Source organism: Vombatus ursinus, unplaced genomic scaffold (assembly GCF_900497805.2).
Source record: "Vombatus ursinus unplaced genomic scaffold, bare-nosed wombat genome assembly UNPS02012901.1, whole genome shotgun sequence".
Lineage (NCBI taxonomy): Eukaryota > Metazoa > Chordata > Mammalia > Diprotodontia > Vombatidae > Vombatus > Vombatus ursinus.
The window spans coordinates 3,815,430-3,828,540 of NW_020952679.1; the positions used below are offsets into that span (position 1 = coordinate 3,815,430).

Sequence of the window (13,111 nt, forward strand, 5' to 3'; positions counted from 1 at the left end):
TCCTTTTTCAAAAAGCCATCTATAGCCAGTCATTTAAAGCGCTCCATAATCTAGCATCTACATTTCCAGACTTACTGCACATCAGTCTCCCTTCAAAATACTACTTTCCAGGCAAGGGAGCTTTTTTTCTCAACTTGATATCTTGTCTCCCATCTCCATGTACTCACACAAGCTGCCCTCCTTGCCCCTCTCCTCACCTCTGTCTTTCAGAATCAAGATTCATCTCAGGTGTGACCTTTGGGAAACAATCCCTGATTCTCCCAGGTGCTGGCATTTTCTCCCTCCTCAGATGACGCTATTATACTTTTAGAGCTGGAGAGGACCTTCGAGCTCATAAATACCCTCTTTTTATAGATGAGGAAACTGAGGCCCAGAGAAGGAAAGAGCCCTGCTCATGGTCACAAAGTGACAGTGCCAAGATCAAACCTGTGTCCTCTGACTCCATATCATTGCACTCCAGCTAAATACAAACTCCTTGAAGACAGGGGTTGTTTTAATTTTGTCTTTGCACAGTGCTTGGCATGTAATAAATACTTAAGAGACATTTGCTGAATTGAATCACAGTCACTCAAATAAGCCCAACAATCCACACAGGGAAAAATAAAAGGAAGAAGAAAGTATTACTAGGTAGATTTTGATATGTGGTTTGATGGGCATCCCATTGAGTAACTCTATCAGTACCTGTATCTTGGAAAGATATTGTAGCAGGACAATGACCTGGGCCAATGGTGAATAAGAGAAGGATATTAGGTTGGGCTGCTTTGGAGAAATTCTCTAGGACATCCAAAGGTCCAACTCTCTCTGACATAAAATCCATCTTTTTAACCTCGATATTGCTCCCTTGATACAACATGGCTACAATCTTGGAACACTACCACAGCTAAAGAATGCCGATGGCTGCCACCCAAAAGACAGACAAACGGTGGGCCTAAGTCAGCTTTGGACAGACCCAGGATGGTATAGCACCTACCTCACCTCTTCTCCAGCAACCTCCACAGTGCTCTGCACGCTTGAGATTCTTAATTAATGCACTTTGAATAAATGAAATGTTGCCAATAAAGACTGACACGTAGGAACTGAAATAAAATACGTAATTAAGGAAATGGATGATCAGAAAAGGAAGTGAGCCAGTTATGAAATGAAAGTAGAATTGGAAAGTCTGAGGGCATCTCCAATAGCCACTAAGTGTTTAAAATTGCTAGAAGAAGGTCTTCAAGTCACCAGAGAAGCCCCCATGGGCAAGAATCATGCAGGAGAAGAAAGGTTGGCTGGATTGCAATGGAAGCCAGGCCTGAATTAATAAAACCACAGATCCATTCAAGTTGCTGAGTCTCTTTGTTTTTCATTGAAGGTTATTACAACTTTTTTTCAAAATATATTTTTAAAGTGAATTATGGAAGTAATATTTATAGGATTTCTGAGGAAGAAAGTGATATGTTTCCAGTCGTGGCTCATGAAGTGAGATTAATTTATCAAATACTGGGAAACTTGACAGAAGCAAATGGAGAAAGTGTAATTTCATATAAAAAGATGGATAAAGACTAGACTTGTGATTGCACTATTATGGAAAGGATTTGGCAAGGAAACCTCTTCTACTGACCAGGGTCCTACCATGGATTCTTGGAGATGAAAAACAAGAGGAAAAGGGACTTGTAGGGGTCAGAGGTCAGCCTTGCACCTAAGGCTTCCTGGCTTTGAGACTAGCTCTCTAGCCACTGTGTAATCCTGCTTCTCATAAGAGGAGGAAGAAATTGAAAATAAAAACACTTAAGATGAAGGAATCATTGAACCCTTTTCAAAATGCTACAGTGTTTGAATTTGGGTGGGGGGGGATTCTAAGAATCCCTTTGTCCTCAAAGGGAGGATTAGAGCTGGCCTTTTGGGGCAGATCCTTCTAATGCCTTCTGTCATACACCCGCCCACCAAAGTGGGAGTCTTGAACACAATCACTCTCGCCTGCCCTGCCTCACGGTCTTGCACTCCCAAATGCCCTTATCTGATTATCGTCTCCTGCCTCCTCCTCTGTTTACCTCCTCACACTTTTACTGAATCTGCCCATCTCCCTCATCAAGTCCCCCAGTTCCACGGCCCTATTTTCCTAGTCATTCGGTCATTTTCTGTCTTCAATTTTTTTCCTAATCAGCTTCAATGGCGTGACCAAACATTTCCACGATGGCATTTCACTGTCATCTGTACCAATGATGTGGGCCTTGGCACCATTTAAGACCGAGTAACCCCCACGGACTAATTTCTCTGCCTCACTCTTCTGTTTTTTTCATTCTTCCTCCCTACCGCAGCCACCCTTCCTTGAGCTTTGTTGGGAAGGTCATCCAAAAGGTGTGTGGTCTGTGTGGAGAGAGGAGAGAGAGAGAGAGAGAGAGAGAGAGACAGAAAGAGAGACAGAGAGACAGAGAGACAGAGAGAGACAGAGAGAGAGAGAATATGGGAGGGGAAGAGAGAGAGAGAGAGAGAGAGAGAGAGACAGAAAGAGAGACAGAGAGACAGAGAGACAGAGAGAGAGAGAGAGAGAGAGAGAGAGAGAGACAGAAAGAGAGAAAGAGAGACAGAGAGACAGAGAGAGAGAGAGAGAGAGAGAGAGAGAGAATATGGGAGGGGAAGAGAGAGAGAGAGAGAGAGAGAGAGAGACTCTCCCATGTCATCTCATCTGGGCCCTCGCTGCTGTCCCTTCACGATGCTTTTATTCTCCTCTTCTCTGCCCATTCTCCATCCTCACTCATCAGCCCCTCTCCTGTCCTTCTTGGCCCCCTGTTCCTTACATCCTATGTCCACACTCTCTCTAAGCAGAGCGCTTCCCCTCCCAACTTGCTGATCAAAGGATTATTGTCCTTTAAATTTTTATTTATTGTTTTTATTTGAGCTAGAGCTACAAGAGACCTTAGAGTCTCAACTCCCAACTCCCTAAATTCACAAATAAGGAAACTGAGTCCCAGAGAGCTGCTGTGACTTAGCATCCCAGAATCATAGCATCACAGAGCTGAAAGGAGACTTGGAGCTCCTCTAGCCCAATCCCATCATTTTAAAAAAGAGGAAACCGAGGCCCAACGGAGTGAGGTGATTTACCCAAGATTACCCATGTAGTAAGTGGCAGAACTAAGATTCAAAAACAGGCCTTCTTCCTCCGGAAACAGAGGTTCTTTCCACTGCACCACACTGCCTCCTGAAAGACATCGAGGTGGTGAGGGATTCCTTTGTTGGTTTTGGCTTTTCCTCTTTGAATTTGCTCATTGAAGGGGGTGGGTGGGTAGTAGGGAGGACAGATTAATTTTTTTAAAAGAGCTACTTCTTATTTGAAAAAAAAAAGTTAAGGACTCGACTAGTCTCTATTTAAAAAGAGGGAGAGGCCACCTGATAGAAACCCTTAGCTCCTCTCTGCCACACTTTATAACTAGAGTCTCTCCCCAGGCTCACTCCAGCTCTCCTCCTTGCCTCCATCTTCAAACAAGAAGGTGGCTTTCCAGCAGGAGTTTCCTTCCCGTGCCATCCTGCTCTGCCTGGACGTTGCTCCATCAGCCATCCTTTATTTCTTCTGTTTCTTCCAACTGCCTTCAAATGAACCCTTCACCTCAGCCTATAAACACTCTCTAGTATCTCTTAGACTCATGCTTGCCCTTGACCCCCCCATCCCCTTGTGCCATCTGACGTCTCCTCCTTTGCGCTGACAAACTGCCTCTTCTTGCTCCGTCTCTCGAGCTCCACGCCCTACTCACCGCAGACTTGCGTGTGATCTGACTTCAGTTCCCACCATTCTGGTGACCTCAGAGAGCTGCTTCAACAACCAGCTTCTAAGGGCCAAATTCAGTAGCCTTTCCTCAGCTCTTTTCATCCGGACGACTGCCGCGTAACACTGTTGGCCAGTCCCTCTTTTCAAGCACGTTTTCCTGGACGCTGTCTTCTTCCGGCTCGCGTGTCGTCCTCCTCATCTCCCCTGCCCATCTCTGTGTTCTCTTCCAGATTCTCTTCTTCCCACCTAACACAGGTATTCTCCAAAGCTCTGCCCAGGGCCCCTTTCCCTTCTCTGGATATCATCTCCCTTGGTGATTTCATGGCTGTAGTTCAGGGGTGGGGAACCTGCAGTCTTTGAGGCCACATGTGGCCCTCTAGGTCCTCGGGCACGGCCTTCTGACTGAGTTCAAGTTTAACAGAACAAATCCTTTTATCGAGGAGATATGTTTTGTGAAGTTTGGATTCAGTCAAAGGGCCACACTTGAGGACCTGGAGGGCTGTGTGTGCACTCAAGGCCACAGGTTCTCCACCCCTGCTCTAGTTTATCAACAATAATGGAAAAACTCTACTAGAATGCAAACAGGCTGAAGCCAGGGACTGTCTATTTCAATATTTAGGGCGTCTCCAGCACCTAGCACGGCCGCTTGGCAAAGAACAGATAGTTCATACTTGCTTGATTGATTTTAAACATTCTTTAAGTAAGAGACAATAGGTCTCCTGGGAAGTCTTAAGCAGGAATGATGTATACGGTTGACTTCCAAAGGGGAGTGGGGAAGAGTCAGAGAGAACAAGAGACGGACATTCGGAGCTAGAAGGAATCTTAAGGATCATAAGGCCAGCCAAAGTGCTGAAGAAGAATAAGTAACATCGATACATTTGTGACACAAATTGGAGCTAGGAGGTGGAACGGCATGTATGTATGTATGTATGGCTCTGCTATGACATGTGGTAGGTAGGAATTTGTAAGCTAACATAAATTTGCTAAATGATGGTGGGAGAAACCAAACTGCAAAGCCGCCTCATAGGCAGAGACCCCAGGGGTCCTCCTGGAAAACCAGCCAACAAGCCATCCCTGGCTCCTGCTTAAGGAGACGTGCCTTCTTTCCAGGGCAGCCCATCGGGCTTTGGCATAGCTCTCACTGGTAAGAGCTTTCCTTTCTGTCAGCTCAAACAGGCCTCTTTTCCACCCCCCCCTCCGTTCTAACTGCCCTTTGGGGTCAAAGGGCACAAGGTTAATCCCTCTCCCACTGTGACAGTCCCACAGATACCCGGAGAAAGCCAATGCCTCCCTCATGAGTCCTCTCTTCTCCAGGCTCACAGGACTCCAGACCCTTCACAGGAACCCACCCACCCTCGAGGCTCTGGATAGCCTCCAGGTCGTCAATACTCAAGCAACCAAGGGAGCTGAGATCTCACCAGTGGGGAACTCACTGTGCCGAAGCTCCCTCCGCCAACTCACAGGACAACCCATTTATGGCTAAGACGAGGCCTGCAGATGTGAACTGAATCCTGGGGGGGCGGTTCTCATAGCTACGTAGAACTTGAACTCAGATCTTTGTTACTCAAACCCACTACATATCCACTACCCCAATATGGTTCTGAATTCAATATGCCCAAAGAATAATGCAGCGAAAAGAGCAGTGGATTTGGGGGTCTGAGGGTCAGGGTTCAAATCCCAGCACTACCCCTTTATTATCTGTGTGATCGTGGCCAAATCTCTGGGCCTCAGTTTCTTTATCTGTAAAATGAGTGGGTTGAACTAAATGGCTTGTGAGGTCTCTTCCAATTCTAAGCCTATGCTCCTGTGATTTCTCCCAGATCTAATTTATTGTGCTACAGGTGCTAAATGACTTGGGGTGGGGGTGGGGGGCCCGAGGTACTTTCAAAGACTGTCTGAGGCCAAGTCCAGCGCGCTCTCTCCTTCTTGTCTGTCCCCTCTCCCCCTGGTTTGTCCCTGCACGTTGCTGTCGCCTGCGGAGCTTGCGGTGCACTAGGAGCCCCAGCTCGTCTTCGTGGGCTGAGCCGCCCTCCCCCGCAGGTACTCACGCGTTAGACATGGTGAGGCCGGGGGTCCGCTCCCGAGGGGCTCAGAGCTTCGCAGAACGTCAGGCCGGGCTGGGCCGCCGGTGGGAGGGGAGGGGGCGGCGACCCTGGAGCTTACTACAGTGTAGACACAGGGAGAGTCTGGCGCCTTGAGGCAGCAGCTGCTCAGCAACGGATGCTGCGCCTGCGCTCTACCTCCCTCCCGCCTCTGTCCCTCCCTCCTCCGCGTCCTGCCGGCCCAGGGTTACTATGGAGACGGCGCCTGCGCGCTGGGCGGGATGAACCATCTGACGACAGGGAGGGGGGAAAGCGGCTCCCCTCAACCAGAGGGCCTTAGTGCAGCCCAGCCTAGCCCTGCCCCTTAGCCCCGCCCCCGATCCTGGCCCCGCCCCCAGAACCAGCCGGTTTGGTTTTATTTTGTTTTGTTTTGTTTTTTTTTCCCATAAAATCCACGTAGGGTAACGTTTAAGCAGAATAAAATGTTGGGCTTGTTATCGATGTCTAGGAAAACGCTTAGAATGTATTGGTAAAGAGATGATTAATGTATGCATATATATATGTATTGTGTGGGCGTGTGGGGAAAATATATAGATATATAGATATATAGATATAGATATAGATATATAGATATATATAGATATATATATATATAGTTGTTGTTCCTTTATTTCCGGCTCTCCATGACCCCATCTGGGGTTTTCTTGACAGATACTGGAAGGATTTGCAATTTTCTTCTCCAGCTCATTTTACAGATGAGGAAACTGAGGCAACAAGGTGAAGTGACTTGTCTAGGGTCACAAAGCTAGTGAGTGTCTGAGGCGGAATTTGAACCCAGGTCCTCCTGATTCCACAGCGGGTGCTGCCTATTTACCCCTGCCCCCCATATATAGGTATGCATACACACATACATAGACACACACACTTGAGCCTGGGTCTCTCTAATGGGGCCAGGCTGGAAACCCAGCTACCGTTCACAGCCCGGTCTCACGGATCAGCTTTGACTTCCATCTCTGACCTGCGGGATTTGCTGTATTGGTGCCAGCCTCAGGGCTTTTGCCTACTGCATCTCAGAACCCCTAAGCTCGACAGAGCCTCCAGGCTGTCCAAGCAGCAGGGATTATAAGCACATGCCACCATGCCAGGGTTAGTGAGCCTTTCAAAAGGGGGAGATTCAACATCGATGACTTCCTCAAAAACAGGTTTTGCCAGACCAACCTCATTCCATTTTTGACAAGGTTACTAGATTAGTCGTTCAGCAGAATGCCATAGATTGAATAAACCCAAATTTCAGCAAAGAATTCAGCAGAGCCCTGTGTCAACCCCATGTCCAGGGGACTACCTCATGGCCTGAAGGGTCCAAAAACCCTTAAGGAGATATTCTCATTCTCTGGGTATATTGTAGCCCTTACCCAGGAAACCCTGGGAAATGCACATGCCGTTCATATAGAGCAAGATACTGACACTGCTCCCTTTTGAGCACACCATTCACAATACCAGAGAAGAAAGTTTCATTGAAAGCAGAAAAACACTCACAAAAACCCTTGAATGAGCAACCCTTTGTCCTAAATATGTGTGCAAATCTGAGTCCCAGTCCTGGATATCTGGGTGCCTCTGATGAAGGAACAGGAACATTCTCCCAGAGAGACACAGAGTCTGTGGAGAACGAGACTTCGGTCCTTCTCAGGGGTTGCCTGAAATCTTCTTTACTGTTCACTCGAAATCTCCACGGTTTTCAATATCTCCTGGTTTTATCCAATCCCCCCAAACCATGACCAAGACCCTCAAACAATCAGATCCAGCTTAGCATCATCACTTGGGTTCATGTAATGGATTTTAGGTCATTTTCAAACTATCTAAAGTTTGATTAACCTGTGGATGGAGACATATTCTCCCCTGATCAAAGTGTCAGGCTGTAGCATCATTCACATTAAGTGGGGTGGGGTCGTGGTCTAGGCTGCTCCCAGCCTTATACTGACATAAAAGTAAACCTGATGCGTGCACTACATGACACTTGAGAGGCAGGACAGTTTGGTGGACAGACTGTTGGACTAGGACACAGAAGACCTGGGTGTCAATCTTGCCTTTGACATTTTATGGTTATATAAATGTAGGCAAATGTGTTCATTTCCCTGAGCCTCAGTTTATCCAATTGTAAAATGTTATTAATAATTGTACTATCTGCCTTATAGCAGAGTTGGGAGGAAAGAGATACATAAATGTGAGTTATTCTGTTATTGTCATAGGATCATAGATCAAGAAAGGGAAGCCCCCCCACAATATTACAGGTGAGGAAACCGAGGCTCAGGGAAGTGCAGCATCTTGCCCAGGGTCACACAAGTAGTCAGGATAGATACAGGTTTGAAGCCAAGCTATCTGGCTCCAGAGCCAGGGATCTTTCCAGGGCACTGCACTGCCTCTATCGTTGTTCATCATTTGCTGTTTTCTCTGTGCTGTACCATTCAGCTCCTTGTCACCAGGCACCTACATGGATGACATCCTCGCTCATACCAGCAGTGTGATTCTGGAAAAATCACCTGAACTCTCTGGGTCTTAGTTTACTCATCTGTAAAATGATAGCTTTGGACTTGATGGCTTTCAAGGACCTTTCCAGCTTTCTGTGACAGTCAGAACCCACTGAGCAGTTATCTATTTTCAGTAGTCAGCCCATTCCTTTTGCTCTGTTTAACGGACTTTGGAGACTTTAATTAGGTAACAGCAATTCATTGAAAATTTGTGTTGAGGGGAGGGATGTGACCAGAGCTGTACATTTGGAAGCTTAGGATGGATTCACATCAAATCTGCCATATGGGAAAATACCTCCTTAAGATTCCCATTGAATTTCTTCTGGGTCATCTATTGTTGATCAACGTTGGCTCTTCAGTCACCTGGCATGGTGTTTCCAAAGATATTAACCTTCATAAATCTTGAGCAAGTCAAAACAGATTGCAATTAACATACACCAGATGTTTTTCAGTGAGTATTACAACAAGGATTAAACTCCAGTTGCTGGCTGTTTTCCAAGGGGATTGTTCATTGGATTTTCAGAAAACTAGTTAATGATAACATGTGACTTCAACCAATCTATAAATAATACATCAGAATGAGCAGAGTGTTAAGACTGAATTAATTGGGAGAATAAAGGTCACTTTTACATAAGAGTAGAAATATGCAGTCTAAAGATCAGGGAATATTTAAAATGAAAGGACCTTAAAGATTATCTACCGTGATTAACAGTCAGATGGGGCAGAGCACGCATATGCATGCTGCAAAGTTTCATCTTTGTGAGTTTCCTATAGAGATCATTAGTCACATTGGGAAGCTCTTTCCTGTAGGCAGGAAGTCTGCCCTCTAAGGAGTTGTAAGTGCCTGAGGCCAGATTTGAACTCATGAAGGTGAGTCCTGATTCCAAGCCCAGTGCTCTCCACTATGTCACCACCTAGCTGCTGCGCCACTCAGGAGAGAGAAAATCAAAAGTCAAAATGGGACTCACAGAGAAGCCTCCTGCTCCAGAAGGTCCCAGCTTCGTTGGTTGATGCTAAACCTAAAAACCCAGGAATCTGGGTCTTCAAATTCAACCCTCTCATTTTACAGATGAATAAACTGAGGACCAGAGAGATTAAGTGATTGATTTGCCAACGGTCCCAAAGCTAGTAAGTATCTGAGACAGAATTCTAATTCAGGTCTTCCCAACTCCAAGTCCATATGTCTATCCACTGTTCCCTGTTCCCTGTCCTCTCCTACTAAAACCAATCTTATCCTTTCCTGTGCAAGAATTCTCTTAAATTTCAAAAGGAGCACAAATAACAAAAGAAAGGTAAATTATTTTCTTTTATTTTTTGATTCAAATAGATTAGCATTTTTTTCCAGACTACTCATGCCTTACATTCAGCAGTAGAGATCAATCAACAATTAGGGCTATCCCAAAGTGCCATAGGCTGTGCCAGGGGCACTGAGTCCACATGATGAAGACTTTGAACAGAGACTGTATGGCCACATATAGGGGTGTCTTCACTGGGGACTCTAGGGGCTTCTGAGGCCCCGTCTAACCCTGAGATTCTAAGAATCATCACCTACAAAGGAACTGATGAGCTTTCAAACATTTTAGGGAAGATGGCACATTTCCCAAGATGATTTCTTACAGTTTGGCAGAGTAGATGGAGGGTAACCTCTGAGTTGGGAAGACCTGGGCTCAAGCCCAGCCCCTGACTGACACATGATGGTTGTGTGACCCTGGGCAAGTCACACAACCTCTCAGTGGCCAAGGTAGCTCTCTAAGACCAAATCGAAGAATAGGTGCCAAACTATATCAGTGAAGGGAGTTTCCCTACCAGGGAGGTCACTATTTTGGTCCAAACTCTCCCTGTCCCCCTTCTCATAAAAAGGTATTTGTAAAAGGTAAGCCTTGTAAATATAACCTAACATGCAGTGAGCCAAATTGTTCTCTCCAAGTGGAAAATGATCTAACTGCAGCAAAAGCAATTTTGTCTGGTCTGTTCCATGAACCTGCCATGAGCTAGCTAGAGAAAGATCTAGACAGCAGATACTGCAGGCGTTGACAGATTTGCTGAAAGTTCTAGTAATTCCAGGGCCTTGCAGGCTGGTCCTTCTCCCTCTGCAGGTTCTTGGAATGCTGAAATGGAAAGAGCTCTGGTTTTGGAGGCAGGACCTACCTTGGTTTGAATCCCAACCTCTGTGAGCCATGGACAGATCACTGAACCTCTCCTGGCCTCAGTCTCCCTGCTGTAAAATGAGTATTCACAGTACCTGTAGTTCCTAACTCACAAGGCCATTGTGAGGTCAAGGGATCTAACATATATAAATGCTCTGGAGACCAAAGCCACTCTAGATAGAGTGCTGCATGTGGAGTCAGGAAGACCCAAATTCAAATCCTGCCTCAGACACTTTGCTACCTGTGTGACCCTGGGCAAATCACTTACCCTCTTTTAGCCTTCATTTCCCCATCTGTCAAATGGGGATAATTGAACCCACCTCCCTCCCGGGATCGTTGTGGAGATCGTGAGATAACCTTTGTAGAACACTTTACAAACCTTAAAGTACCAGCTGTTATTATTAACCATGCATTGAGCCCTCACTGAGCCCAGTCTCTGCTGGGATTTTCACACCCAGTGGGAAGGTTTTGATGACACGCTTTGGCTCTGGTCCAACAGGTTCCGATAGTACCAGAGCGAGTGTTGAGCTAGGACTGGATGGCACTGGCCAGGTTTGCGTGGTGACTCTGCCCACTAACAGAGTCCAAGGATCTGGGCAGACCTAGTGCCTGGTTCCTGGAAGCAGTGGGCGTTCATGAACGACAATGAGCCGGGGAAGCCCCCTTTGACGTCCCTTCGGCATCACTTCCATCAGGAAGCCAGGGTCAGGGAGACCTTTTTCTCCGTGTGTGCTGTCTTTATCCTCTATAAATAAAGCTGTCGGGGGAAGGGGGGGGAGGGAGGGAGAGAACAACAGGGTGCTGACCAAAGCAGGATGTTTTCTTTTTATATGATTATCCTGGTTTTTGGTAAACATTGGAGCAGCTTTTGTAGCCCAGATGCAAAGAGCATTTCTTATTGTTTTAACACCTGCTGTCCTTTAAAAGGAACTTGGTTTCCCCAGGCCATTGACAAAGTCCATTTAAAAACACTCCGCTCAATGACCCTCTCAGAGATCTCGATATGAACCTGGGAACGAATAACATCTATCCAATCTTGTTTTCTTCATTTTGCTCTGGCATTTTTGCCTGCACGGCTTCTCATGGAGACAATGGATCCTGGTTCCCAGGTGGGAAAGGGAGAACAATAGTGAACAGCTCCCCTTGGATTTCAAGGAAGAGAGGAGTAGATGTAAGGACCAAACCCTTGGGTTCAAACCCCTCTTCTGGTACTTGGTACCTGGTTACTCAGGATGTCACTGGGCAGAGATTTCCTCAGGGTAAAATGAATCGCCTGGTTTAGACGGCCTCTCAGGACATTCCAGCTCTAAATATACCATCCCTCCTGTGTGGATTTAGCCATGCTCCTCACCTTTCTCTGCCTCTGCTTTTCCTCTAAAAATGAGAGGCTTAGGCTAGATCATCTCTGGATCCATGACCTAATGATGAATTGGAAACATTTGTAAAGGAAATATCATCTGGGAATTAGACATGCCAAGAGTATAAGAAGATACAAATCTCTCAAATTATTTTAAAACTAAAAAGAAAAAATCCTATCTTAAACCATTGTTACAACCATATAAACTAGCTGAAGTTGAAAAGGAAGTTAGTTTAGACTAAAAAAATCAAATTGAAAGAATCTTTACCTTTTTATGATTGGTTCCCACTCCCTTACCCCCTTCCTTCTCTTTTTCCATTTTTGCATAGATTTCTCTCTTTCCTTTTCCTTAAAAAAATAAAATTAGTAGCAGTGGGAGAGTCCAGACACGTGATTTCATTTCATATTGGAAACTTTTAGAGTAGATACTCAGTACACTTACGTAGCACTGGGTGGGTGTGCGGGGTACTCAGGGAGGACAAGCACCTCTGGTGTGGGGGCTCCTGGGCCCTTTTCAGGGCTGCTCATCCACCTTTGGTGTCCACCTGCCACCCAACTCTCACCTCTGGCTCCAAAAAGTTGTAACACGAGCAGTGGCCACAACCTGGTAAATTTTTTTGGCAGATGGGCTAAACCAGATGGAGAGTAACCAAGGGGCCTCAAACCCTTCAGTGAGTTAAGGGGGCATCTGCCCCAAGTATGTGAAGGCTTCCCTTGGCAGAATGGGTGGACGAGAACAATTCGTTCCAGCACCTTGGAGCTTGGCCAGACATCAAAGATGCCAAGGTCATCTGCTGCATGGGCCGTTGTCAACGGTCCTGAGTTTTGTCTTACCACTGGGCTTTGATGACTCTGGAAGAGAGAATGTGACTGATGACTTTCTGCATCTCTGCTTCATTTAAATCCAATTCATGCGCAAGTCTAGACATCAGCCACGATGTCACTGGTTCTCTTCAAAATGAAGGGCAAACAACAGCACCTGACCCTGAAATTTAGTCTTAGAGACTTAGCCAGGTACTGAGAGGTTTAGTGACTCGCCTCAGAGCACACAGCAAATGGAGGGCAGAGTCCACCTCCACTGCACCTAGGATTTCCTGGCTCCAGGGCCGGCTATCTGCCTCGTCACCACTAGGCCCAACATTAGCAAAGAAAGTCCAAAGGAAAGAGACTCTCATCCCTGTTTTGGGTCACTGGATCACGGAACTTGAAAGCTGGAAGGGGCTTAAGAGGACACCCAGGCCAACCCTCCCTAATTACGTAGTTGAGGAAACTGAGGCACAGAAAAGTTAAGTGATCTT

General features: G+C 46.2%; 1 protein-coding gene across 1 annotated transcript in view; it reads right to left on the reverse strand.

The window, feature by feature from the left end:
• Nucleotides 1–5,919, reverse strand: part of IQCA1 (IQ motif containing with AAA domain 1) — a 229,572-nt gene extending 223,653 nt beyond the window's left edge. The window contains exon 1 of the mRNA XM_027858297.1: nucleotides 5,791–5,919. Coding sequence (XP_027714098.1) covers nucleotides 5,791–5,801 — 11 coding nt within the window. The 5' untranslated portion in view covers nucleotides 5,802–5,919. The remainder of the gene's footprint in view (nucleotides 1–5,790) is intronic.
• Nucleotides 5,920–13,111: the final 7,192 nt, after the last annotated feature.